Source organism: Diabrotica virgifera, chromosome 10 (assembly GCF_917563875.1).
Source record: "Diabrotica virgifera virgifera chromosome 10, PGI_DIABVI_V3a".
Classification (NCBI taxonomy): Eukaryota; Metazoa; Arthropoda; class Insecta; order Coleoptera; family Chrysomelidae; genus Diabrotica; species Diabrotica virgifera.
This window is the reverse complement of record NC_065452.1, coordinates 34,089,507-34,115,022: the sequence shown is the minus strand read 5'-3', so window position 1 is coordinate 34,115,022 and position 25,516 is coordinate 34,089,507. Positions and strand designations below refer to the sequence as shown.

General features: G+C 33.0%; 1 protein-coding gene across 1 annotated transcript in view; it reads right to left on the bottom strand.

Moving 5' to 3' along the window:
• The window catches only part of LOC126878468 (cubilin-like), a 447,168-nt gene that overhangs the window by 321,250 nt on the left and 100,402 nt on the right, over window positions 1-25,516 (bottom strand). Inside the window, exons 11-13 of the mRNA XM_050641213.1 lie at window positions 20,555-20,726; window positions 17,147-17,225; window positions 14,251-14,356 (exon numbers count right to left, since the gene is read on the bottom strand). Coding sequence (XP_050497170.1) covers window positions 14,251-14,356; window positions 17,147-17,225; window positions 20,555-20,726 — 357 coding nt within the window. The remainder of the gene's footprint in view (window positions 1-14,250; window positions 14,357-17,146; window positions 17,226-20,554; window positions 20,727-25,516) is intronic.

The following is a 25,516-nucleotide window of genomic DNA, read 5'->3' as shown; positions in this document are numbered from 1 at the left end:
ATGTCTTATGTACGGACACAGCTCTAGATTATGTAAATCCAAGGAGAGTAAATGTAAAAAATGTACAGACACTTCTCATACAGAAGAAAATTGTAGTGGAAATAATCTATGCATATATTGTAAAACTAACGAGCACACCTCGTTGTCAAGAAAGTGTCCAATATACGAGAAACAGAGAAAAATCAAGACAATAATGGCAACAGAAAATATAAATTTCAAAGAAGCAGAGCAACTACATAACAACCCGAACTACGCAAAAATAACTACTAATAATAGATTTGCTATTTTAAATAACATTACTAATTTTCCAAGCTTACCTAACCCAACTAACAATACCTCTAATTTCACATTAAATAATCCGGCAAAAAGATTTAGTAACACAACAAATACAGCTAATAAACGTAAAGCAACTTCTCCTCCAATTCTACCCCATTCCTCTGCCTCAACTAGCAAAAGACCCACCCCTAAATCTAATCCGATAATCCCTAATCCTTACAGGGACGAATTTATTGACTATAAAGAGAAACTTATATTACTTGTGACATCTCATATAAACCAACTCATAGATACTACTAATCAATCTCAACCCATATGCAATTTAGAAAATGAATTAAGAAAACTTATTTCTAATAATCTAGAAGATACAGGTACTCTCTATTCGGTAGGGATACACCGGTCACGGATTAATAAAGAAACAAACGAATCGGCAGGTCGATTGTAATATTTTAGGTATACCAGTAACATAAGCGTAGACCTCGGGTGCGTAGAGGGCCAATATCTATTTAATTATTGAATTTTTAGTAATTTTTTGATTAAAATTTAATAAACAGGATAATTTAAGGAAAAATAATAAGATAAATAATAAAATACAATGCACCCTTGTTAGAAATACCTTTCTTAGCAAAAACTTAATACTAACTTAGGAGTAAGATTATGCAAAACACCTGACTAGAACATTTTCCCGAGCAGATGCGAAGAGACTTCCTTGACTAAAAGAACAATTAGGATTTACCCGCAAGTAATATTTTAAATACGAAAAAATATATAGATTAGTGCCGATTCGATATGCGGTCTACCATCCAATATGCGGTCTACCGCAGAGTAACTAATTCGTTATGTGGTCTATCACAGAGTAGTTATTTCGATATGCGGCCACCACTAAATAATGTTAATGCATTCAGTAAATTTTGCAACTACTCGTATATACAGTATGGTGCAAATGAAAGGAATAAATTCTTTATTTCGTAAACCGATGACATTAGGGAAAATCCCGAAACAGGTCGATTTTTGTTTTTAAATTATGATATTTTGAATGAAGTAAAAGACAGACGTACTCTCAATCATGTATTGTAACTTCCGACGACCGGTTTCGCTCTCTAAAGTATGCAGAGCATCTTCAGGTCAACGGTTACAAGTAACTAAATGATTCAGTTACAAGGAGGTACTACCTCAGTATTCATTAACATGATATATCTGCTTAAGTTATGCTAACGGGATATGGTGGAATAGACGGAGAATGTTGCAAAGGTAAACAAGTTTATGGAATTTGGGAATTTTTGAGGGTGAAGAGATAGTTGGTGAAAGACAACCAACAAATCTGTACCTGTTATTTTGTTTGTGAAGTAGACTAAAGTGAATGCCATATATACAATTTTTTTAAAATGTGATGGTTTTAAAGATTTTTATTTCTATTTATTAAAAGATTTTTGTTTTTATTTATATTTATTAAAGACTTCTATTTATTAGTGTATGTGTTAGTGTAAGACTAACAACGTTTGGATCAAAACGGGTCGATATCTAATATATATGTTAGATGTGGACGTGCAGCTGTAACCTAAATTGCTAAAGTCAATACTCCTTGATGTTTTAATGAGAGGAGTAGTGGTCGTAAAAAGGATGAAACATCGGAAAGCTTAAAAATTGTAGCTAAAAGGGTATATTAGCAGTCATATAGTAATAACAGTAATAAATGTGAATTGATAGACAACAATGTAGGTACATGAAATTGAGATATAAATTAAAGGGTGAGAATTAGAGTAGAAAAGAAAAGAAAGGAAGGGATTAAAATTCAGTTGAAAGTAATTGATTGTAAATTGAGACTATGTATTATTGATATAAGCAGTGAAGAAACATTAATAAACTATTGAAACAGATAAAAGAAAGGAATAGTAATAAAATATATTTTGGGGGTATACCTACAATGTGTTTTAAAATCTGTCAATAAACCCATTCAACATATGATATTTTGGCATATATATCATACTAGTGTCGTCATCCATCTGGGGGTGATGACGTAATCGATGATTTTTTTAAATGAGAATAGGGGTCGAGTGCTAGCTCATTTGAAAGGTCATTAAATTCACTATTTAGTCATATAAACATTTACACAATTATTTGTACAGGGCGTGCAAAAAAATTTTTAATGAAATTATTTGACAAAAAAGAAGAATGTATGTAGTTTATTTAATTCAAAATACATTTTACTGTTGCCCAGAAACAGAAAAAATGTTTATTTCAAAAATAAACATTGCTTTTCGATTAAATTCAATGTTCAAGCCAGCTCCCGCCAGCCACCTGTTTCTTAGGAAGTTTGAACATTTAATTTAAGCGAAAAACAATGTTTATTTGTGATATAAACATTTTTTTACTGATTTCTAACAGCAATAAAATGTATTTTAAATTAAATAAATTATATAGATTCTTCTTTTTTTGTCAAATAATTTAAATTAAAAAAATTTTTTGGGCGCCCTGTATAAACAATTATGTAAATGTTTATATTAATAAATAGAGAATTGAATGATCTTCCAAATGAGCTAGCACACGACCCCTATTCTCATTTAAAAAAATCATCGATTACTTCATCACGCCCATATGGATGACGTTACTAGTATGACATTTATGGCAAAATATCATAATTTAAAAATAAAAATCGACCTGTTTCAGGATTTTTCCTTAAAGTCGCCGGTTTACGAAATAACGAATTTATTCCTTTCATTTGCACCATACTGTATAGTAACAAAATAAAGCTCACTTTTTGACCTATTTTAATTACGGTAACTGTCTTGGCATTTTACTTATTCAAGTGAAAGTACTTAACTACCCAAATAGGTGCAAAACCAAATTAGAGAAAGTATGACAAACTAATGCAATTTTAATAGGTAATTTAACTAAATGGGTCGACAAACAAATCAGGAATGCTATAAGAAACTATAAGGACATTTGTTATCTTCCAGTTGAATTTATTCTGTCGAATTGGTAACGCCTTATATTGTTAATTTTGTGAGAATCTGTTCGTGCTGTTTAACCGAAAATGCCAAGACGTGTTTTAGATGTAGATACTCTAATTTGTAACCTACATAAGTACTTTATTGCGGAAAAAAACAATGGTGGTCCTTTAAAATCGGTAACGTCTGTACAACAACGCGTGTGCGATGCTTTAGGAATTAGCGAATCAAAATTAAGATCTACAATTAAAAACGAGAATAGTGAAGTGCCGGGAAACGATCACCACCATACTCGCCTGTTATTAAAAACGAACGATATGTTCGAAGGACGAAAATTTCAAATTCGTAATATCATATATCAAATGCGTGCAAATAAGGAACATGTGACTTTAGATACAATTTTACTTAAGTTAAAAGAGAGGAAATTTGGTGACATCGGCAGAACAAGTTTATGGCAAGTCCTACATAACATAGGATTCAAATTTAAAAAAGAGGATAACAGAAAAGCGCTTTGTGAAAGAAGTTCTGTTGTACACAAGAGAATTGAGTTTCTGAGAAAATATAACAAATTTAAAGAAGAAGGGTCAACTTTTGTATATTTAGACGAAACATGGATATTTTCTAAGGGTGCTACCAAGAGAATATGGCAAGATGACAACATAAAATCGATCAAGCATACTAGTGGAGAAGGGAAGCGACATATAATTCTGCACGCGGGAGGGAAGACAGGCTTTATAGAAGGTGCTGATTTAATATTTTCGTCTACATCAAAAAACAGTGACTATCATGACAATATGAACACGGAAATGTTTGTGAAATGGTTGCGTGAAAAACTTCTTCCCGGATTAAGTGAGCCCAGCGTAATTATTTTAGACAATGCGCCTTATCATTCAGAAATACTAAACAAAAGTCCAACAAATTCGTGGAATGTAGATAAGATTAAAGAATGGCTAACAAATGAACGCATATATATTCCACAGCATATATTAAAGTCTGAGTTGTTATGTTTGGCAAAAGAACATGCAAAACCAAAAATCTTTGTGGTGGATCAGGTTATTGAAAGTTACGGGCATCAAGTTTTACGTCTTCCACCATACCACTGCCAGTTTAATCCCATCGAATATATATGGGGAATAGCAAAACAATATTACGACAACCATATTGGGCCTAATGGGTATACAGACGAAGCGGTTTGGGAAACTTGGCGAGAAGCACTTTCAATTGCAACTCCAGAAGTATGGCGGAACTGTATATACAAGTGCGAAAAATTAATTGAAGATTGGTGGATTCGTGAAAATAAAATTAACGAAATAAGCCCAATCATAATAACAATTAACGGTGACGACAGCGATGATGATGACAGCGATGGCGATGATAGTGTGAACAATAACGACTAAATCATTTTAGTAAAAAAAATTGGTACGTATATTGACTTAATAATATTTAGCATTTTACTTAAATATTTGATGTTTACATAATGCCCTGCTGTAGGATTACCGGATCCTTTTCAAGGCGTGATCATTTTAGTAGGTGTGATTTGTTTGAAATCGAAACTATTTGTAGATATTGTAGGTACATACTTAATATTATAATATTGTTTTTAATAATTTTTATTTACGGGAAAAATACCCCATTATACATATAAACTATAAAATATACATGACTAACATAGAAAACATGCGATCTGAAAAAAAAAAATAAAACAAGCTAAAATTAGTTTACAATGTCATATAATTGCTTTTTACACGCGTCAATTGACTTTAATTTAAAAACATCCAACGTCAATATATCACTTAAATTGATTGTGACTTTATAGAAAACCATTTTAGAGATTAAATTAAAACATCAACAATACAGCAACGTTTAGCCTTCTACCTTTTATAAGTTATAATTTGTTTTATTTTTATTATATTGATATTCATGCAACAATTAATAATAGGTATATTGATTTTTGGCTACGGATAATGAACTGTTATAAAGAATCATGAAATTATCTCGTTTAGGCTTCTGAGGCTATACAAACACCTAAAATTTAAAATTATTTGATTTATATAAGAACCTCCTCAAATAAAACATTACTGCGCCCATGTGTAGATAGCCAAACTACAGCGGACCAGTAAATTCGTTCATTTCTTTCTTAATCCATGACCGGTGTAAGTCTACCGAATAGACAATACTAACACAGAAACGGATAATATAGGGACTAGTCTTAATGACAGCAGTCACTAACTTCCAAATGGATAAACACAATCAGCCTAGTCAATCATTATTAAATATTTTACAATGGAATTGTAGATCTTTAGTTAGCAATAGGGATAATCTTGTAAATTATATTAATAATTTTCATGTAGATATTATTATTTTATCCGAAACTTGGTTGAAAAGCTAAATTAAAAGGATATAATTTTGTTTCAAAATGTCGTGACAGCGGATATGGTGGCGTAGGTATTTTCATATTAAAGAGCATTGATTATCAAATAATAAACATTAACTATAATTTTAATAGTGGAATAGAAGTGTGTGCAGTCTTACTTAATAAAATTAATATATCTTTTGTGTCTATATATAGACCTCCTGACATCAGAGTAGATAAAACAGATTGGATACATTTATTCAAACAATTTGATTTTAATAAAACAGTTTTTTGTGGTGATTTTAATGCCCGCCATTGCATGTGGGGCCCGATCCCGGATGACCGTAATGGTAGAACTTTAGTCGAAAGTATGGATTTTCTCGAACTAGTCTTTCAAAATGACGGAACACCTACTAGAATCGGTCCAAGTGGGAATCAGTCTGCCGTTGATTTGACTATCACATCAGCTACATTAACAAACCGTATAAACTGGTCAGTACACTCTGACACACTGGGATCCGATCATTTTCCTATTAAAATAGAACTTAAAATTAATCCTTCTTCTTTTCTTATTAATTCATCAACCAAATGGAATGAATCCCGCGCTGACTGGAAACTGTTCCATACATATTTAGAGAATCAACTTTCTACCTTTTCAACAACCGATGATCTTTCAAACGATGAGCAGACAGCTCAACTTTTTCAAACTATTTCCATTGTCGCCTCTAAATCTATGCCCATAAAGAAACCCTTTACTCCTTCAACCCCAAGGCCCTATTGGTGGGATGAGGAATGTACACATATAATAAAAAAACGATCAGAAGCTTTAAAAGCATACCGAATGCAAAGTAACTATAATAATTACATAATTTATAAAAACATTGCAGCCCAAACCAGACGGTTATTTAAAATGAAAAAAAAATGTAGCTGGATTCATTTTTTAAATAGCTTGATCAAAAGTACTCCTCTCTCAAAAATTTGGAGAACTGTAAGATCATTTTCCAACAATAATCAATACAATAAGAAACCACAACTTTCTGAAGATCTCATTAATAAATTACTAGATCAACTTGCACCTTCATCTGCCCCAGGTAATATTGCTGATAATAACATAGACATTTTTCGTTTTAATACTAACATAGATCACATGTCAAAACCTTTTACTTTTTCAGAACTAGAGTTTGCTCTTAAAAAAAGCAGAAATACAGCACCTGGTTTAGATGGTTTTACCTATAAAATATTGGACAAATTGCCATTAAATGCTAAACACATTCTCTTACAAATCTTTAATAATTGGTGGTTGAAACAAGAATATTGCGACACTTTAAAAAATATAGTCATATGTCCTATACTTAAATTCAACAAAAATCCAGAACTTCCATCATCTTATAGGCCCATCTCCTTATTATCATGTGTAACAAAATCTCTTGAAAGACTAATAAAATTGAGAGTAGAACATCTTTTAGAAAGTAAAGCAGTTTTTCCCTATTCACAGTATGGATTTCGTAGAGGTCGAGGCACAATTGATGCTCTCATACATTTAGTTTCGGATATTCAACTTTGCTTCTCAAAGAACGAATTTATGCTATGTTTGTTTATAGATTTAAAGGGTGCGTATGACGTGGTTGATTTGGATATATTATATTCAAAAATGGTGGCATGTGGTATCGATAAAAGATTATCTGTAAATATATTAAATTTGTATGTTAACAGAAAAATATATTTACGTGACCATAATAATGTATTACACGGTCCAAGAATATTATATAACGGTCTTCCACAAGGCTCAATTCTAAGCCCTTTGTTATTTAATGTTTACACTGAAGATCTGCATGACCTGATAGATGACAAATGTAAAATAATACAGTATGCCGATGATATATGTTTATATACCAGCCATAAATCCTACGATGATTGTATGTTTAATCTAAAACGTAACTTTAGGAATATAGATAGGTGGGTTAAAAACATGGGATTTAGCATATCAAAAGATAAGTCTTAGATTGTATGCTTTACAAGACGTAGACAAAAAATCAGAGGCAAATGCCATATAGGTGATTATGCTTTTCCCTTAGAAGAAGAGTATAAGTATCTGGGCATGATCCTAGATAAAAAACTCTTGTGGTCTAGCCATATAAAATATGTGAAACAAAAGTCAGAGCGTGGAATTAACCTTCTGCGTTTCGTTTCCAAAAAAAGTTGGGGTGCAGACCAATATATTTCCTTAATGTTTTATAGATCCTACATACGATCCATTCTAGATTATGGCTGTATTCTTTATGGTTCTACTTGCAAAACAAATCTTTTAACACTAGACAGAATACAATATAAATCTATAAAAATCTGTCTAGGAGCTATGATGTCCTCACCAAGTCATGCAGTTCTAGCAGAAGCTCAAGAACTACCTTTATACATACGTAGGCAAATATTAGCAAACAAATGTCTAATAAAATACAGAACGTTTAATACAACTATGGTTCACAAAATAGGTCTGCTTTCGACAGAAAATTTAACAAATTCTTACTGGAGGATAAAAAATTCGCCTCCTCTTACAGAATCTTTTATCGATACCAATCTTTACCAACCTTATATTTCACAGCTACCAAAATTTCCTATTTTCGAACATGACTTTGAAGTTCTGATAGACAAACCAACCATTATAATGCCATCTTATTCAGACTTGCCAACTTTAACAAATCTTATATTTAAATCCATACTAAACAAATTAGGGAAAAATTTAACAGTAATTTATACAGATGGATCAAAAACAGATGAAAGTACTGGTTTCGCATTTTTTGTTTCAAACAACAATTATGCAGAAAAATACCGAATTCCGGATTGCTGTTCTATTTTTACAGCCGAGGCTGCTGCCATACAGAAAGCACTAACTTGGTGTGCTTCTAATTATTGCGAGAACGTTGTAGTAGTCTCAGACTCTCAGGCAGTACTACAAGCTATTTGTAGCCATCCATTAGATAATTTCCAAGACTCCAGTATTCTTGATATCAAAAAAACATTACATAATCTAAAATCCACTAAAAAAACAGTTACTTTACTGTGGGTTAAAGGACATAGCGGAGTGGTTGGAAACGAAATAGTGGACGGAATGGCAAAAAATACATCCGACATACCAGAAATCACAAACATTTTCAACTTCAAAGACCTATTTTCTGTTATCAGAAGTGTTGGCAGGGAAAGATGGAGGTCCAAATACGAAGATGTTCAGCAGACATCAAGAAATCATTACTTTTCTATTCACCCATTATTACCCAAATGTATACCTCATTTTAACTACAATTATAACAAAGTACATTCCTCATTAATAACCCGGCTAAAACTTAACCATGGCCTTTTTCCAGAGCATCTACATAGGATTGGAATCTATGAAACTCCCTTCTGTCCGTGTAACTATGAGTCCATCGGGGATCTGAACCATGTATTCTTGGATTGTCTTAATCATAGGGATCAGACTCAAAACTTATATTTAGGTTTAATTAACCTTAACATTAGCCTTCCAGTTAGCATCAGCAATCTTTTATCTTATTCTGACAAATCTATATTTAATATCTTAATCAAGTTTATAAATGATTCTAAGATAAAAATTTAAACATATCTATAACAAAATTCTGTGGCAAAAAGACGCTTTGTCTAATGCCATCTCTTTCCACACACACACACACACACACAAATACAATATTAACTTATATTTCTTATATTCTTTGGTTACTAATTTTATAAATATTTGTCATTGCAATAAAAATTACCTACTTCTGTTCACAATATTTTACTTGTAAAACATTGTGTGTGAATAGACACTTGCCAAACAGCGTAATCAAGAAATGTAACTTATTTTATTTTGAGTCGTTATTTTATGCTCTCAAGTGTACATAATTGAATCTTTTTAGTGTGAATGGTTGGCATTACCTGTGTCAACGAAACAACAAGTTAATATTGTAACCAGGTATTATTGCCACATATCGCACACCTAGTTCAATTGTGCCACAACTGCCAAAAATTCGAATTTTGGGTTAAGGCTTTAAAATATTGCCTATATAATGGCCCATCTAATGCAATACAGCCTGAACTAAAATATTGTTTTGGATAAGTATAAAGTAAGTTACTTCGGTATTTCACTGTAGGGTTTTTGGAGGTTTTGAAAATGCAATATGGCCATAACTGGGAGATGTGGCGATAATATACACTGCCACAATACAACCGATGTAATTCAATACGTTCAATATGGCCACAACTGCAAAAATCAAGAGAGATGTGGCGATAATATACACTGCCACAATACAACCGATATAATTCAATACGGCCACAACTGCAAAAATCAATTGATTTTTTCATTATATTGCCGCCGTATCTCCTAGGTATCGTTTTATAAATGACTTTCTTCACAATGCAATGTCGCCATAACTATCAAAATAGTAATAACGTTTTATTTTTAATAAATTGTAATAAGATCCAGCCAATAAGTGTATAATTTGCTACCTAAATTGTAATTTTGAAGCAAGTCATTCTCAAAATAAATTATTTACAGGGCAAAACGCGTTTACTACAAAACGTTTTGCTCATTTCTCGAGAATATTGTGTTTTGCACTTGTGGCACTATTGAACTAGGTGTGCGATACAATAAAAACGTTTATATTTGTCAGCGTATCCTTGATGTATATAGTGATCAGTAAAGTGCCGCGTAAGTGCAAATTAGAAATAGGCGGCAAAATTGTAGAACAAGTAATGAAATTCAATTAAGTAGGAGTAGAGATCACTAGTGACAGGAATATAAGAACAGAGACCACAAGGCAACCATCAAGAGTAAATGGTTGCCTCCGAGAAACCATATGGAGAAACAAATATCTGACCACGGAAAGCAAAATAAAAGTCCACAAGGAAAAAGATTTCCTGTAGTTGGCTGTATACCATGTAATACAAAAAACAATAAAATCCTTTATAAAAGGTATATATTTAAAATCCCTAAAAAGGGCTACATCACATAACTAGTTTTCGATTGGTTTACCAATCATCATCAGTCCTTACGTGAAATTTACATGATAAGCACCAAGATATAATTTTCCAAAAATATGTGGGTCAAAGCCCTGTACAAGTAATCCGTCAAGGAAACATCGGTTAAAAATGCTAACTTAAGCCTGGATGTTTAAAGTATTTTTAATTAATATGCCCCAGGTAACATCTGAGCTGTGATTTGACTTGTTCACATGGTGAATGTATGCCATACTTGCTGCCATATCATCATCATCACTTGCTGCTTGCTGCCATACTTTCACCATGTGAACAAGTCAAACCACAGCTAAGATGTTACCTGGGGCATATTCATAAAAAATATTAAACATCCATGCATAAAATAGCATTTTAACCGATGTTTCCTTGACGGATTACTTGTACCGGGTGTCTCAATAAGGATGGCTCTCGGCCATATCTCAGGGACCGTTTATAGTACAGCTTTGAGAAAAAAATATTTATAACAAAAGTTGCCTCGGGAAAAGCCTGGAAATTATTTTCATAATTGTAGGTCCACCGCTAGAGGACGTAATTGAATATCTAAAATTAAAAAATCAAAATTTTACAAAATTTTCCCAATGAAAGGGCACCGGAAATCCAATCATCGTATTCTTCATAAAATTCTGCGCATATTTGATTTCACAAGTTTAAGTCTCTCTTTGCAAATAAGAGGTGGGGGTGAGTGGGAATCTTCTTATGAAAAAATGGTTGTAAGTCCGGTTCTGCTAAATCGAATTTTGCATACTTGGTCTTGTTGAAAACAGTTCTTTTTTGTCAATGTAAGTGTCTTATTTTCGAAATAGCCTAATAAGTAATATGCAAGCTAGGAGGCGTTATTTAATTATTTTCAGAAATCTAGTTTTCTTTCTAAAATATTAAATACAAGTATGCATTTTTAATCATGTATTACAAAATTGGACAAAATTATCAATATCAAGTAGAACCCCGTAAATCCGAACCCCGCGAATCCGAACTTTCGGCAAATCCGAACCAACGGAAAATGAAAAAAATTTAAAAATTCAAGACAAAAACTAAAAAACATGTTTATTATACAGAGTAAAGCCAGAAAATTGGACAATGTAGGATTACTAGGACTTTGACATTTAAAATTTCTTAAAAATAAATATTATACTTTAATATATAGGTTTATAAAGGTTAAACACAAACTTACTTTGGTTCTCTCGTAGTCAACTTGAGTCCAAAAATATTGTCCACACTCTTGCGAGAACGTTTGGCTACTCAAAATCACAATGAAAGCTTTGAATTACTAGTTAAGGCTAACTTTCGGATAATCCGAACTTTTCGGAATCCGAACAGGCTGTCCCCCCAATTAGTTCGGATTTGCGGGGTTCTACTGTAATACCGAAAACCGCATGTCGATACCTTTTTTCTATCTCGAGATATCTTAAGAAATGTGTAAATTTTAAACATAACCGTTACTGTCACCGGTAAACGAGGTTAAGGAAAAATAGTGTTCTATGGAAAAAGCAAATAAACATTTTTCAGATGTAAACATATATAATTAATTAAAACAACACTAAGACAAACAACACTATAAAATATAACAAAGAAATAAAAGCAACTACTTACTTAGTCTTAGTGACTGCCTAAATGTTCAAATTGTTGCCCATCATTTTCGATACAAGCGTTTACACTTTCAAAACTAGATTGAATAGCAACAGATTTAACTGTTTTAGACTTTAGCTTTAACTGTTTTTATACGTTTTATGGGGACGGATTAAATAGAATACGAAACGCCATTCAAAGCATTGCGAAAGCAGAAATTGAGACTGCTGTTCAATCAACTCTTGAAAGAGTAAATGCTTGCATCGTAAATGATGGGGAACAATTTGAACATTTAGGTCGTCAGTAAGTAAGTAGTTGCTTTTATTTCTTTGTTATATATTATAGTGTTGTTTGTCTTTTGTTGTTTCAATTAATTATATACGTTTACATCTGGAAAATGTTTCTTTGTTTTTTCCATAGCACACTACTTTTCCTTAACTTGGTTTACCGGTGACACTAACAGTTGTTTAAAATTTACACGATTCTTAAGATATCTCGAGATAGAAAAAAGGTATCGACATGCGGTTTTCGGTATTATGTTGCTAATTTGGTCTAATTTTGTAATACAGGATTAAAAATGCATACTTGTATTTAATATTCTCCAATGAAAACTAGATTTCCGAAAATAATTAAATACCGCCTACTAGCTGGCATATTACTTATTAGGCTATTTCGAAAATAAGACTTACATTGACGAAAAAGAGCTGTTTTCAACAAGACCAAGTATGCAAAATTCGAATTAGCAGAACCGGACTTACAGCCATTTTTTTTTATAAGAAGGTTCCCACTCACCCCCACCTCTTATTTGCAAAGGTAGACTTAAACTTGTGAAATCAGATATACGCAGAATTTTATGAAGAATACGATGATTGGATTTCCAGTGCCCTTTCATTAGGTAAATTTTGTAAAATTTTGATTTTTTAATTTTTGATATTCAATTACGCCCTCTAGCGGTGGACCTAGAATTATGAAAATAATGTTCAGGCTTTTCCCGAGGCAACTTTTGTTATAAATATTTTTTTCTCAAAGCTGTAGTATAAACGGTTCCAGAGATATGGCCGAGAGCCATTCTTATTGGGCACCCGGTACAGGGCCCACATATTTTTGTAAAATTATATCTTGGTGGTTAGTATGTAAATTTCACGTAAGTACTGATGATGATTGGTAAACCAATCGAAAACTAGTTATGTGATGTAGCCATTTTTAGGGATTTTAAATATATACCTTTTATAAAGGATTTTTTTTTTCAAAATGAAAGTATACAAGACACCAGTAAGACCAATCCTAACATATGCAGCGGAGACAAGGACCGATACAAGAAAGACGAAACAACAAATCAACAATATCGAAATGAAAATATTAAGATTATTAGCGGGCATATCATTAAGAGACAGACAAAGCAACACAAGTATACGCGAACAATGCCAAATTTAAAATGAAAACAAATTTAAAATATTAACACGTGGACAAAAGCAAGAAAAAAACTGGAACGAACATGTAAACCGAATGGGACCAGATAGATTAGCAAACATCTGTAAAAACAACAAGGCTTATTGCAGATTACCCGTTGAAAGTCCGCCGAAAAGGTGGTAAGACAATTTACAGTCAACAACAATTGAAACAGAATAAGAGACAGACAAACAGGAGTAATCCTAGTCACAAGAAGAAGAAGAAGAAATAGAAGAAGAAGATTTAATTCTTTTTAGATATACGATACATTGTGACTTTAAAGACACACCAACAATACTAATTTATTGAAACGCCCAAAGGTATTATTTTCAATTCGGCGAAGATAATGTAAATGTAGCAATAACTCCGAAATTATAGCATTAAGACCTAGGTAACACTGCATGAAAAATAATCAGTATTTTTAAGAACTTTAATGACGAAAAATATACAGGGTGATCCATTTGAAATAAGAAAGATCATTAGATTTTCAGGAAAAGGGAAGATCTGACAACAATGTAAAAACCACCATAATATCTGGAGCATCACAAGAGCCTTTCACACGAAAACCTGTAAAAATCGTGCGAGGTGTTCTATATGTAAAACTCACTCTACAGAAATAAAAACAAGTCTACTTACTTCCAAATAATCAGCACTACAATCGCTATTGTCGCCTATATTTAATGAAAAGAAGTGGAACAGAAAACGTTTGTCGTATTTTGCTAACATTGTCCAATGACAGTCCCTAAAAAGGAAACATATTTTGTCCAATCTTATAAGTTCACATATTCATATAAATAAATGGTGACATAATAGTGTATAGGTAGTTACATTCCTACATTACTAAATTCATCATTCTCTTTGCCTTATCCTTATGCGTGGTCGGCTTTCCTAATTGCATTTCTCCACACAATTTTATCTTGGGCCATATCAATATTAATCCCCGTTACCAATATGTCATGCCTAATCGTCTCTTCCAACTCTTGTTTGGTCTTCCTCTCTTATTTTTTCCAGGAATCTGCACTTCAGCAATTCTTTGTATTAGGTGATTAACGTCTCGACACTGAAGATCTTAACCTATGCTCTCTCATTTTTACATCAATTGGTGCCACACCTAGACTTCCCCTAATACACTCATTTCTAATTTTATCCTTTTTTGTCACTCCACTCATCCATCTAAGCATTCTCACTTCCGCCACATGCATTCGTTGTTTCTCTTTCTTTTTCACTGCCCAACATTCACTTCCGTACATCATAGCCGGTCTTATGGCTATTTTATATTATTTTCCCTTCAGCTTCATTGGGAATTTTTCCGTCACACAACACACCACTCTCTTCCTTCCACTTCATCTATCCACCCCTAATTCTACTGCATGCCTCTCCATCTATTTATCCATTACTCTGTAATACCGATCCTAAGTACTTAAAACTATTGCTTTTCATAATCATTTCACCATCCAAAGATACCGTTTTAAGTTTTAAACCTTTTTTCTCCAGTCTGTTCCAGTTGTCTCAACTGTTCCAGTTTTTGTTCACCAAGTCTCTTTCACCATTTCCTATTAACACTACATCATCAGCATACATTAAGCACCATGGAATGTTACCCTGTAGTTTCGCTGTTATCTGGTCCAAAACTAATGAGAATAAATAAGGACTAAGCACCGAGCCTTGGTGCAATCCTACTTTCACATGAAATTTATCAGTCTGTCCCACACCTGTCCTAACACTAGTGGTTACTCCCTCATACATATCTCTCACATCTTTACATATTCACCAGGGACTCCTTTCTCGTTGAAAGTCCACCACAGAATCTCTCGAGGAACTCTTATCATATGCTTTCCCAAGATCAATGAATACCATATGAGCGTTTGTTTCTTTATTCCTGTATTTTTCCATCAGTTGCCTTATAATGAAAATTGCATCTGTTGTTGACTGCCCTGCATGAAGCCAAATTGATTATCGGATATTTCGGTTTCTTCACGTATCCGCATATCAATTACTCTCTCCCATATTTTCATGGTGTGGCTAAGTAGTTTTGTAGCCCTGTAGTTTGTACATTGTTGTATATCTCCCTTGTTTTTGTAAACAGGTACTAATATACTGCTTCTCCATTCGTCTGACATATGTCCAACTTCCATAATTCTATTAAATATACTGGCTAGCCAACTTGTTCCTGTCTCTCCCAATGTACTTCATACTTCCCCAGGAATTTCATCTGGTCCGACTGCTTTTCCATTCTTTATTTTTTGAAGCGCTTGAGCCGCTTCCCCGTTTGTTATTTTGGTGACCATTGCTATTACTGTCTCCGTTAACTCCACAGATTTTCTGTCAAATTCTTCATAATTTAATAAACTGCCAAAGTACTTTCTCCATCTCTTTTTGACATCCTTTTCGTGAATTAGTATTTTATTATTTTCATCTCGGATACATATAATCTGATTAAAATCTTTTGCTTTCTTTGCTCTCTGTTTGGCTATTTTATATATCATTGTTTCGCCTTCCCTGGTATCAAGTTGATCGTATAGGTTTGAATGCGGTTCTGCTTTAGCTTTTGCTACTGCTACTTTCGCTTCCTTTTTGGCGACCATATAGTTTTGAAGATCTGTGTCCGATCTATTTTCTTGCCACTTTTTATGTAATTTTCCCAAACTCTTTTATTTTTTCTTGTACTTCGTTTGATCACCACCAAGTCTCTTTATACTCAAACTTCTTTCCTGACCTTTTCCCAAGTCTTTTAATAGCAGTGTCTCTAATAATACTGGCTATTTTTCTCCAAATTGTATTAGGGCTTCCTTTCATGTTCCAACCTATTTTTTCTACTATTCTTTCCCTGAATAGACCTTCTTTCTCATTTTTTAGCATCCACCACTTGATTTTTTGTGGTCCTCTCCGATATTTTTGTTTAGTTTCGCTTTTTACTTAGATGTCCAGAACAAGCAGCTTATGTTGTTGGCTTACTGTCTCGCTCACTATTATCTTGCAGTCCTTGCATTCACGTATATCTTTTTCATTATCATGAAATAAATAGTCTACTTGATGTTGTCCACTTTTGTACGTAATAAGTTGAGTGTCTCTCTTTTTAAAGAATGTGTTAACAATCGCCATATCTAAAGATGTTGCTAATTCGAGCATGTCATCTTCAGCTTCATTTCTAGTTAAAAAGCCTAATCCCCCTGTATTGTTTCATATCCTGTCTTGGCTACATTACTACATTACAGTTACTATTACACGCCAATGAGGAGTTGACTATATTATATCTCCATAATTTGCTAGTGAACTCCTTCCATGTATTTGTCTTCATAATATTCTTTATACACCTTAGTATTTATGTTATATTTGTTTTTATTTGGTTATGAATGTCTCTTACACCTCTAAGTTCTGACTTATCGCGTTTTTATTAAATTCAGTCTTCTTTCAAAGCCTCTTTGATAACGGGTAAACCTAGAAACACGTGTCAGCGGATGACAAGAGACTCGAATTGAATCAAAACCAAACCGTCTATTTCTATTTGAAAACACAAATCGTAGCAACTTACCGATTTAATGGATAATTTCCAGGAGAACCAGGTGATTGAATAGATCCGTGTTGTTGTTGCATAATTACTTCATCGCATTCTAAACATATGTAAAATATAAATAAGTAATAAAGAATATAAACTTGTACACAAAACAATAAAATATGTGCAATTTTCGTATTTGTTACCTATCTTAATATTTTGAATAAAATGAAACAGCACCAACTGATGACTGTCTACAAATACTAACATCAGAAGTAAAACATGCATCTAAAAACTCTAAAAGTGGTAAAGCACAGGCTTCGAAGAAATTTCAGTAAAGCGAATAACAAGCCGAGGAAGAAAAAGGAGAAGAATTACTTAGAGCCCGTTTACTACATGACAGGCGCTTAACACGCGTTATGTTAACGAGCGATTACAACTATACCCTATTCCACGAACATACGCCTGTTTTGGATTACTTCGACAACGAATATTTTACTGTGCAAAATAAGAAGAACGAAAGTAAATTGCAAATTACATTGTTGTTTATTGGAATAATTATTAGCGCCATTTACTTTCGTACTTCTTATGTTGCACAGTAAAATATTCGTTGTCGAAGTAATACAAAACAGGCGTATGTTCGTGGAATGGCCCATAACTACTATTTGAAGCCGTTCACATGCCAACGCGCGATTTAATGATTTAAAACGCGCGTTAGCATGTGAACGGTCTCAACTAAAATGACCCGTGTTGAGCTGCCCCCCCTCCCCACTTGCAAAAATTAAAAAACAAATAGCTCTGATTTATGAGCTATTTATGAGCTCTCATATTCCGCAACTTAAAAATTTTGAGCTCGTTCCACTGAGCAGGAATTTAATATTTTAGTGGGGGGGGGGGGTGACTGAGTTAGCCCCCCATACTACTTAAAAATAGGAATATTGAATCGATTTTTGCGGCAGAATTACGAGCTATTTATGAACTCTTGACATGATATAGTTTCGATTTTTGAGCTCATCCCTTTCACCCCCAAACAACCCTTTAATTGATTTAACTTAAGAGAAAAATGCTGAGAAAACTTAAAATATATGGTATTGCGGATATAATTCCTATAGCTTATATATTCTAAGAATAAACTATTAAATCACGTGCATTTCGATTATTGAGCTACAGCCCCTTCGCAAGAAAACTACCCCATCTTCCCGGCTTAAGAGAGAGCCGTAAAACATTGTATTTAAAATACATTAAATTAATTATTTGGCGACTACATATCATTTAATAATTTATGATCTCCCAAATTACGCGCATTTAGATCAGTAAATTGCAATTTGTTTTGTATAGTGCAGTCACTGAAGGTAAAAATCAACGATTACCTTCAATTTCGGTGAGCGTTCATCGATTTTCACGAAAATTGGTCAGTGGTTAGAGAATACCTCAAGAAACAAAGGTGACATGGTGCCACCTTGCGCCTTTACCCTGAGGGTGGATACTGCCCCTTCTCGTGGGTGAAAATTATTTTATAAAAATAACTGCACAAATCAATAAAAGGACAAATTATAAGCAAAAATGCATGTTTTGAAGCGGTTTTTCCAAAAATCACTGAAAAAGTGTAAGTTTTTACAAAAAAGTTAATAGTAGTTTAATTCGTATAGCTTATATTCTAAGAATAAACTTTTAAATCACGCACATTTCGACTATTGAGCTACATCCCCTTTGCAAGAAAACCATCCCATATTTCCGGCTTAACAGAAAGTAGTATGTACTTAAAATAATTTAAATTAATTATTTGGCGACTACATATCGTTTAATAATTTATGAGCTCGCAAAATATACGCATCTCAATAATTATTGAATTGCAATTTTCTTTCTATAGTGCAGTCACAAGGTAAAAATCAACTATGAACTTCTATTTCGGTAAATCTCCATTCATTTTCACGAAAATTGGTGAGCGGATAAAGGATACCTCAAAAATTAATAATAACAACTTGCGGTTTTAGCCTGGGGTATATGTCACCCCTTCTCGGGGGTTAAAATTACTTTATTAAAAATAACCCCACAAATCGAGATAGGGACAAATTGTAAGCAAAATTTGTTATAAAATGTTATTAAAATAAATCAATACTTTTTGAGTTATTAAAGATCAAATATTTTAATTTTTGTGAAAGAAAATGCATGCTTTAAAGCGATTTTTTATAAATAACTCAAAAACTGTAAGTTTTTACAAAAAGTCTTCATCACTAAAATTGAAGCTAATAAAAAATATAATAAATTGCTTACTTAAAAGTAATGTTAATTTAAAGTAAGTTATAGGTAATTAAATGTATATTTTTTCTGCGACTATTCAAATCTAAGGATTCAAGCTTAAATAACGGGAAAGAGATGCATTTTATGTAACACTTACTAAATACTTGTCAAATCATACTTAGAAATACCTACGTTAGGTATCAAATGAGCTCCAGAAAAAGTTGATAGCATCAAAATTTATACTCCAAAATTTTTTCCAAAAAAATGATTTTTTTTTGAATAACTCTGTTAATTTTTATGATATCCGGCACATCCATCTATTTGAAAGATAATTTCAAGAGCTATAAAACTGTATTACATTTAATCTTTCAAATACTTTATTTTTTAGGATAATAGTAAAGTGCTCCTGTTACATTGTTCTCGTAGTAAAATTTAGGCTTAAACGTTTCTATCTTCGTTATTTTGATTCATACAGAAATCAAAAGGCAAGTAAAATCTTTGCTAATAAAAAAAGCCACTATCCCCTGTCGTACGCCTCGGATAGTAGCTAGAAACGTTTATTTATCTTAATTTAGTAGGGTGTACAGTACCTACACTTTCTGCCAAGTATGATAAGGATACGCCAAATAGTTTTAAAGTACTGGGTACAAATAATTTTTAAATTTTAATCATATTATGAATCATATTATGTATATCATAAATTAATCAAAATAACTGTGCCGTTTCATATTTAACTTCAAATATCTCGAAAACTAATGACTTTATCGTTATCAATGAAGAGTATATTATTTACGTAGAAAGTATTGGAAAATCTAAAAATGGCACTAAAATAGTAATTCCTCCAGTGGCATACAATTTAAGAAGGGTCAACCATGCACTATCCCCTGTCGTACGCCTCTGGTAGTATCTAGAAACGTTTGTTTATCACAATTTAGTAGGGTGTATAGTAGTCGCACTTTCTGTCAAGTATAAAAAGGATACGTCGGATAGTTTTAAAATGCTGAGCAAAAATAATTTTTAAATTTTTAAATAAAACATCCTGTAACTCAGTAAGGAACCACATTTTATTTTAGTGTTTTAGGTTAAGTTAAATCTTCTAATTTTGTGCTAAGGTTTCTCCAGTTACTATATGGACAATTATTAATGAAACACCCTGTATATGATAAATGTATTAAATATGAATTTATTAAAATAAAACTTTCTTACTTGGATTTGCTGCTGTCCAAGTAAGTTGGAATCCATCTTTAGCAACTGTTACATCAGATCTAAACCACAAATACAGTGTATCGTGTGTTGACGTCAAGGTTCCATTCAAAGGTAATTTGTTTCCGCAGAATCTACCCAAAATGTGAGCTACCGTATTTGGGCCATCGTGAATCTGAAATAAGTAAAAGAAATAGTTAAAATGGAAAAGTCAGAATTCTCTAGTTGATCGGCAAACTTCGTAGAATAATGGTTAAATATCTGTAAGTTTATCCAAATGCTCACTCAAAAAATTTAGTTCTTAATATTGAATAGTATTTCGTTGTAACAACAATTAAATTTTTTATTTCAACGAACTTTTAGACATTGATGAATGTATTTGTTATTGTCACAATTATTGAATAATAATTGTGAAAATAACTAGAGTACATTAATCAATAATACTCAATTTATTCAGCCAATAAGTTCGTATATTTAATAAATAATGGTAATTCTGGCAGCAAACCACTTTCTTGATTTCGTAGATGATAAGCAATTACCTTGGTTTATTGTGACAACGTACAGATTTCATTAAAACAATGTACAAATGTTGTTAATATAGAGTAATATTTGATTATTCCATAGATGTAAACTGATTTTTGTGACAACGAATGCATTAATCAATCTAGTACTGCGTTTTATAACCACAATCAATGCGTTCATGGTAACAATAAACGCAGTTGTTGAAACAATAAATGTTTTGCTTGACCATTTGAAATGTAACGGCTTTTCCTTATCGTGAGACACCGAGCTTCTCTGTGTTACCATTATTTAAAAAAGAATTATTTGTTAAACAATGCTGTTATCTCTGCCGTAGTGCTGAATAATTTCATTTCGTTTTCCAAGTGTAGTCCGTACTGGATGGAAGTTTTCGTGTGTCTATTATCGTATTCATTTTTTTCGAATCCTGAGAAACCTAATTAGTATTTTTGAAAAGTTTAAACGCAGAATAAAATATTACAGTATTATTGAGGGTCTGAAGTTCCTGAGAACTTCTATAATGATTATTTTAATAAGTCACAGGGGTGAAAAAGAGAAAATTTAGTATGATTTTTAATTTCAAATATACCATTCAAAAGAAACTTTTTGTTTATTCTAAGGGACTTTCAGCCCTCGGTAATAGTGTAATATTTTGTTCTCCGTTTAAATTTTTCAAAAATACTTATTAATTTTCTCAGGATTCCAAAAAAAAATTGAATGCGTTTAAAAAGAATTTGATCGAAATTTTGCACCTGTGCTCTCAAAAAGGATTTCAAACGCTTTTAAATGAGCTGTCACATAATGTACTTTCCCATTTAAAAAAAATCAAAGTTGTGCCTGTCACCTGAAGAGGGATCGCGTAAAGTTCGAAACATTGATGGTATAATATACTTTGATTATTTTAAAATTCGACCTGTCCGAGCGTTTTGCTTATGTGCTAAAAATAAATAAGTTAATAAGGGGCGGTAACACTTATTCTAGCGCACTGTATAAGTGAAATCATATGAGAAATCACACGGTGTAAAGTCCATTAGGTTAAGGACATAAAAGGGGATTTGAGAAATTTATTATTAATCAATTAACATCATACATTAAGCTAATGCATTCAGTAATTATTAATATAAAATACGTTCATAGTAGGAATGAACGAAACTGATTGTAGAAATGAATAGAATTACTTGTAAGAATAACCGTATTTATTGTGGGAATGAACGGAATTAATTGTAAGATTTAATCTTAATAATTTAATCTTACAATTAATTCCGTTCATTCCCACAATAAATGCGGTTATTCTTACAAGTAATTCTATTCATTTCTACAATCAGTTTCGTTCATTCCTACTATGAACGTATTTTATATTAATAATTACTGAATGCATTAGCTTAATGTATGATCTTAATTGATTAATAATAAATTTTTCAAATCCCCTTTTTTGTCCTTAACCTAATGGACCTTGGCCTCCTTTATTTTTTGCCTCCACCCTTGCTTGTCTGTGGCTGCTCTTCTCCATACACGAACTCCTAAACGGGCTTGTGCGTCGCTGTTTACTGTGTCTTCTCAGCGCTTTCTTGGCTTTCCAACCGGTCTCTTTCACTGCATTCTAGCATTCAGTGCTCTTTTTGGTAGCTTATCCTCTCCCATTCTTATCACATGTCCGGCCTATTGCAATCTTTGTATTCTAATGAAGTCTGACAGGGGTGTTTCCTTATAGAGTTGATAAAGCTCGTTGTTGTATCGACTTCTGAAAATTCCGTTTTCCCTCACAGGTCCTCGTATTCTCCTCATTACTTTACTTTCGAATGTGTCGAGTTTGTTTTTGGATGTTTCTTTCAGGACCCAGGCTTCAGTGCCATAGCATTTTATTGGTCGAATTAAGGTTTTACATATTCTCATCTTTGTATTTCGGTTGACACTTTTGGACCGAAATATATGGGAGAGGGCAAAATAAGCTCTGTTTGCCTGCGTTATTCTCTTCCGTATTTCTCCATCTTGTGATCCGTCGGCATATATTTCTACTCCCAGGTATGTAAACTTTCCAACCGTTTCAATGTCATCTTCATGTATAATGTTTTGTGGGACTATATTTCTTCTCATCTGAGTCATTATTTTTGTTTTTTTCTGTGTTAATCTCCAGACCTAGCATTTTTGTTTGTGTTTTTAACTCTGCGTATGTTTCCTGTGTTCGTTGATGTTATACTCATAATATTAATATCATCAGCATAAGCGGCCAGTTGAACCGTTCGGTTGGTCAGTAGGTTTCCTCGTCCAGTTTGCATTTGCCTAACCTCATATTCCAGTGCCAGGTTAAACAATTTTGGGACCAGCCCATCTCCCTGCGTTAGTCCCTGCGAAATTTTGAAAAAGTCTGTCCGGTGGTTTTGTATTCGTACACATGCCTGAGTTTCATTCATTGTGGCTTTAATGAGTCTTATTAGCTTGTGTTGTATTGCCAATTCAGCCCATATATAGTATAGTTTGTTACTTTTGACTGAGTCGTGTGCCTGTTTGAAGTCTACAAACACGTTGTGAATATCAATATCGTGTTCCCATGATTTGCTCAAGATCTGTTTGACTGTAAATATTTGATCCAGTGTCGATCTTCCCCGTCGGAAGCCCGTCTGTTACTCTCCAATAATATTTTCTACTAGTGGTTGGAGCCGCTGGTTTATAATACACGTGAGTACTTTATATGCTGTATATAGTAGAGAGATTCCACGGTAATTTTTGCACTGGAGTTTGTCTCATTTTTTATTGATCGGGTATACTATACCTTTCTTCCAGTCGTCGGGTATTTTCTCTTCTTTCCACATGTCTTTGATGTGCGCGTGGATGTGACTTGCTAGGTGGTCGCCACCTACCTTATACAGTAGGGTGCATCGAAAAAATAAAAGTTGGAAATGTTATATCTAATAGCGGGAAAAAGTTGCTAGTGTTATTTTTCAGCATATTAGTATTTTTATTTTTTTTTTCTGAGCGAATTTTCTGCCCCCCAACGACCTTGAATTTTGTTAAATATCTGATTTTTATGGAAATTTCAATTTATATTATTTGGAATAAAATATGAGCTAAGTCGATCTAAGATCAATTAAAGAAAACTAAAAATGTTGTCAATTACAAATTTAAACGATATTTAAAATCTTATTTGTTTTTTCAGTCTCCCCAGCCCCTTTGAAATGTCCCGCTTCGTGAGTCCGTGCGTGTAATTTTCGCTTATGTTTGGTGCAGTGCGTTACTTTGTTATTATTGTTGTTTGTAAATTAAAGATTTTTAAAATAGCTAAACCAGGATCATGGGTAATAAAATCAAGATGTGCTGTGGACCGCCCCATTTTTGGGCAGCCACCAAATATACCTGAAAATGTTTTACCGAAATACAAACAAGCGATGAAGTTTTGTGGTTGCAAGAGGATAAAAAACTCAGCAAGAAAGATCCAGAATTTTCTGGTATTGCCGAACACGTTGCAATTAAATTGGAGGAAATATGGAAAAAGGCTTTAATTCTAATAATTTAACATACAAGAATTATTCAGCTTTTAAAAGCCTATCATGACAAATATAAATATGAAACCATTTAAGAACAAGCAAAACAGTGAATTTTACAAAAATAAAATTCAATGCTTTAAGAACAAAAGTAAAACTACACGTTTCGATCTTGCAGCATGCAAATGTGACACTCTGATTAATTGTCTTTGTAGCAAATCTCAAAAAGTGCCTCCGGATGAGCGCGAATTTCTATTAAATCAAAGAGGTCCCAGAAAAATGGTGATAAGCTCGATTGATCGGGAAAACAAAAACAAATATAATCAGAGAGAACAACGGTAAAAAAGAAAGTTACCGACGCAAAGACAAAACTTTAGCTCAAGTAAAAAACAGTACCAAGTTTTATGGTCAATCGATCGTGGAAGAACACATAACATTTGTACATGAGCCAGGGTGCAAATATTTCGGATATGGGTATCCGCTGTCTGGTATATCAGAAAGTATCAAATCCAGCTATTGCATATGACGAAACAGTCGTAAATACTGGCGTTAAGGGTGATGTAATACGGCAATTAGGAGAACATCTTTAAAATCCGCTTCAGTGGTTTGTATGTCTGCGACATTCAAATGATCTACCCCTTGGACATCAAAAGAAGTTTGCCAGTGACCAAATCAAAAAACGTGAGGGTCTTCAAACTTTCTCCTATAAAAATTTTGATTCAAACGACTACTTTGTTATATATCTTTATATATCTTTGTATATCACCTTACAGAACCACCTATATTCATATTCTCTAGATTTTCGAGTGACAATCTGCGGGATTTTATTAAGAATCCTAACTTAGGCCCTTTTAACATCAAGATTGAGAAATATCACTGCCACAAACAATAGAACGATGTGTCAAGCTTGTGACACAAGCTTCTCTATCAGTTTGTGGAGCGTATTCGATGGATGGATTTATAAAAA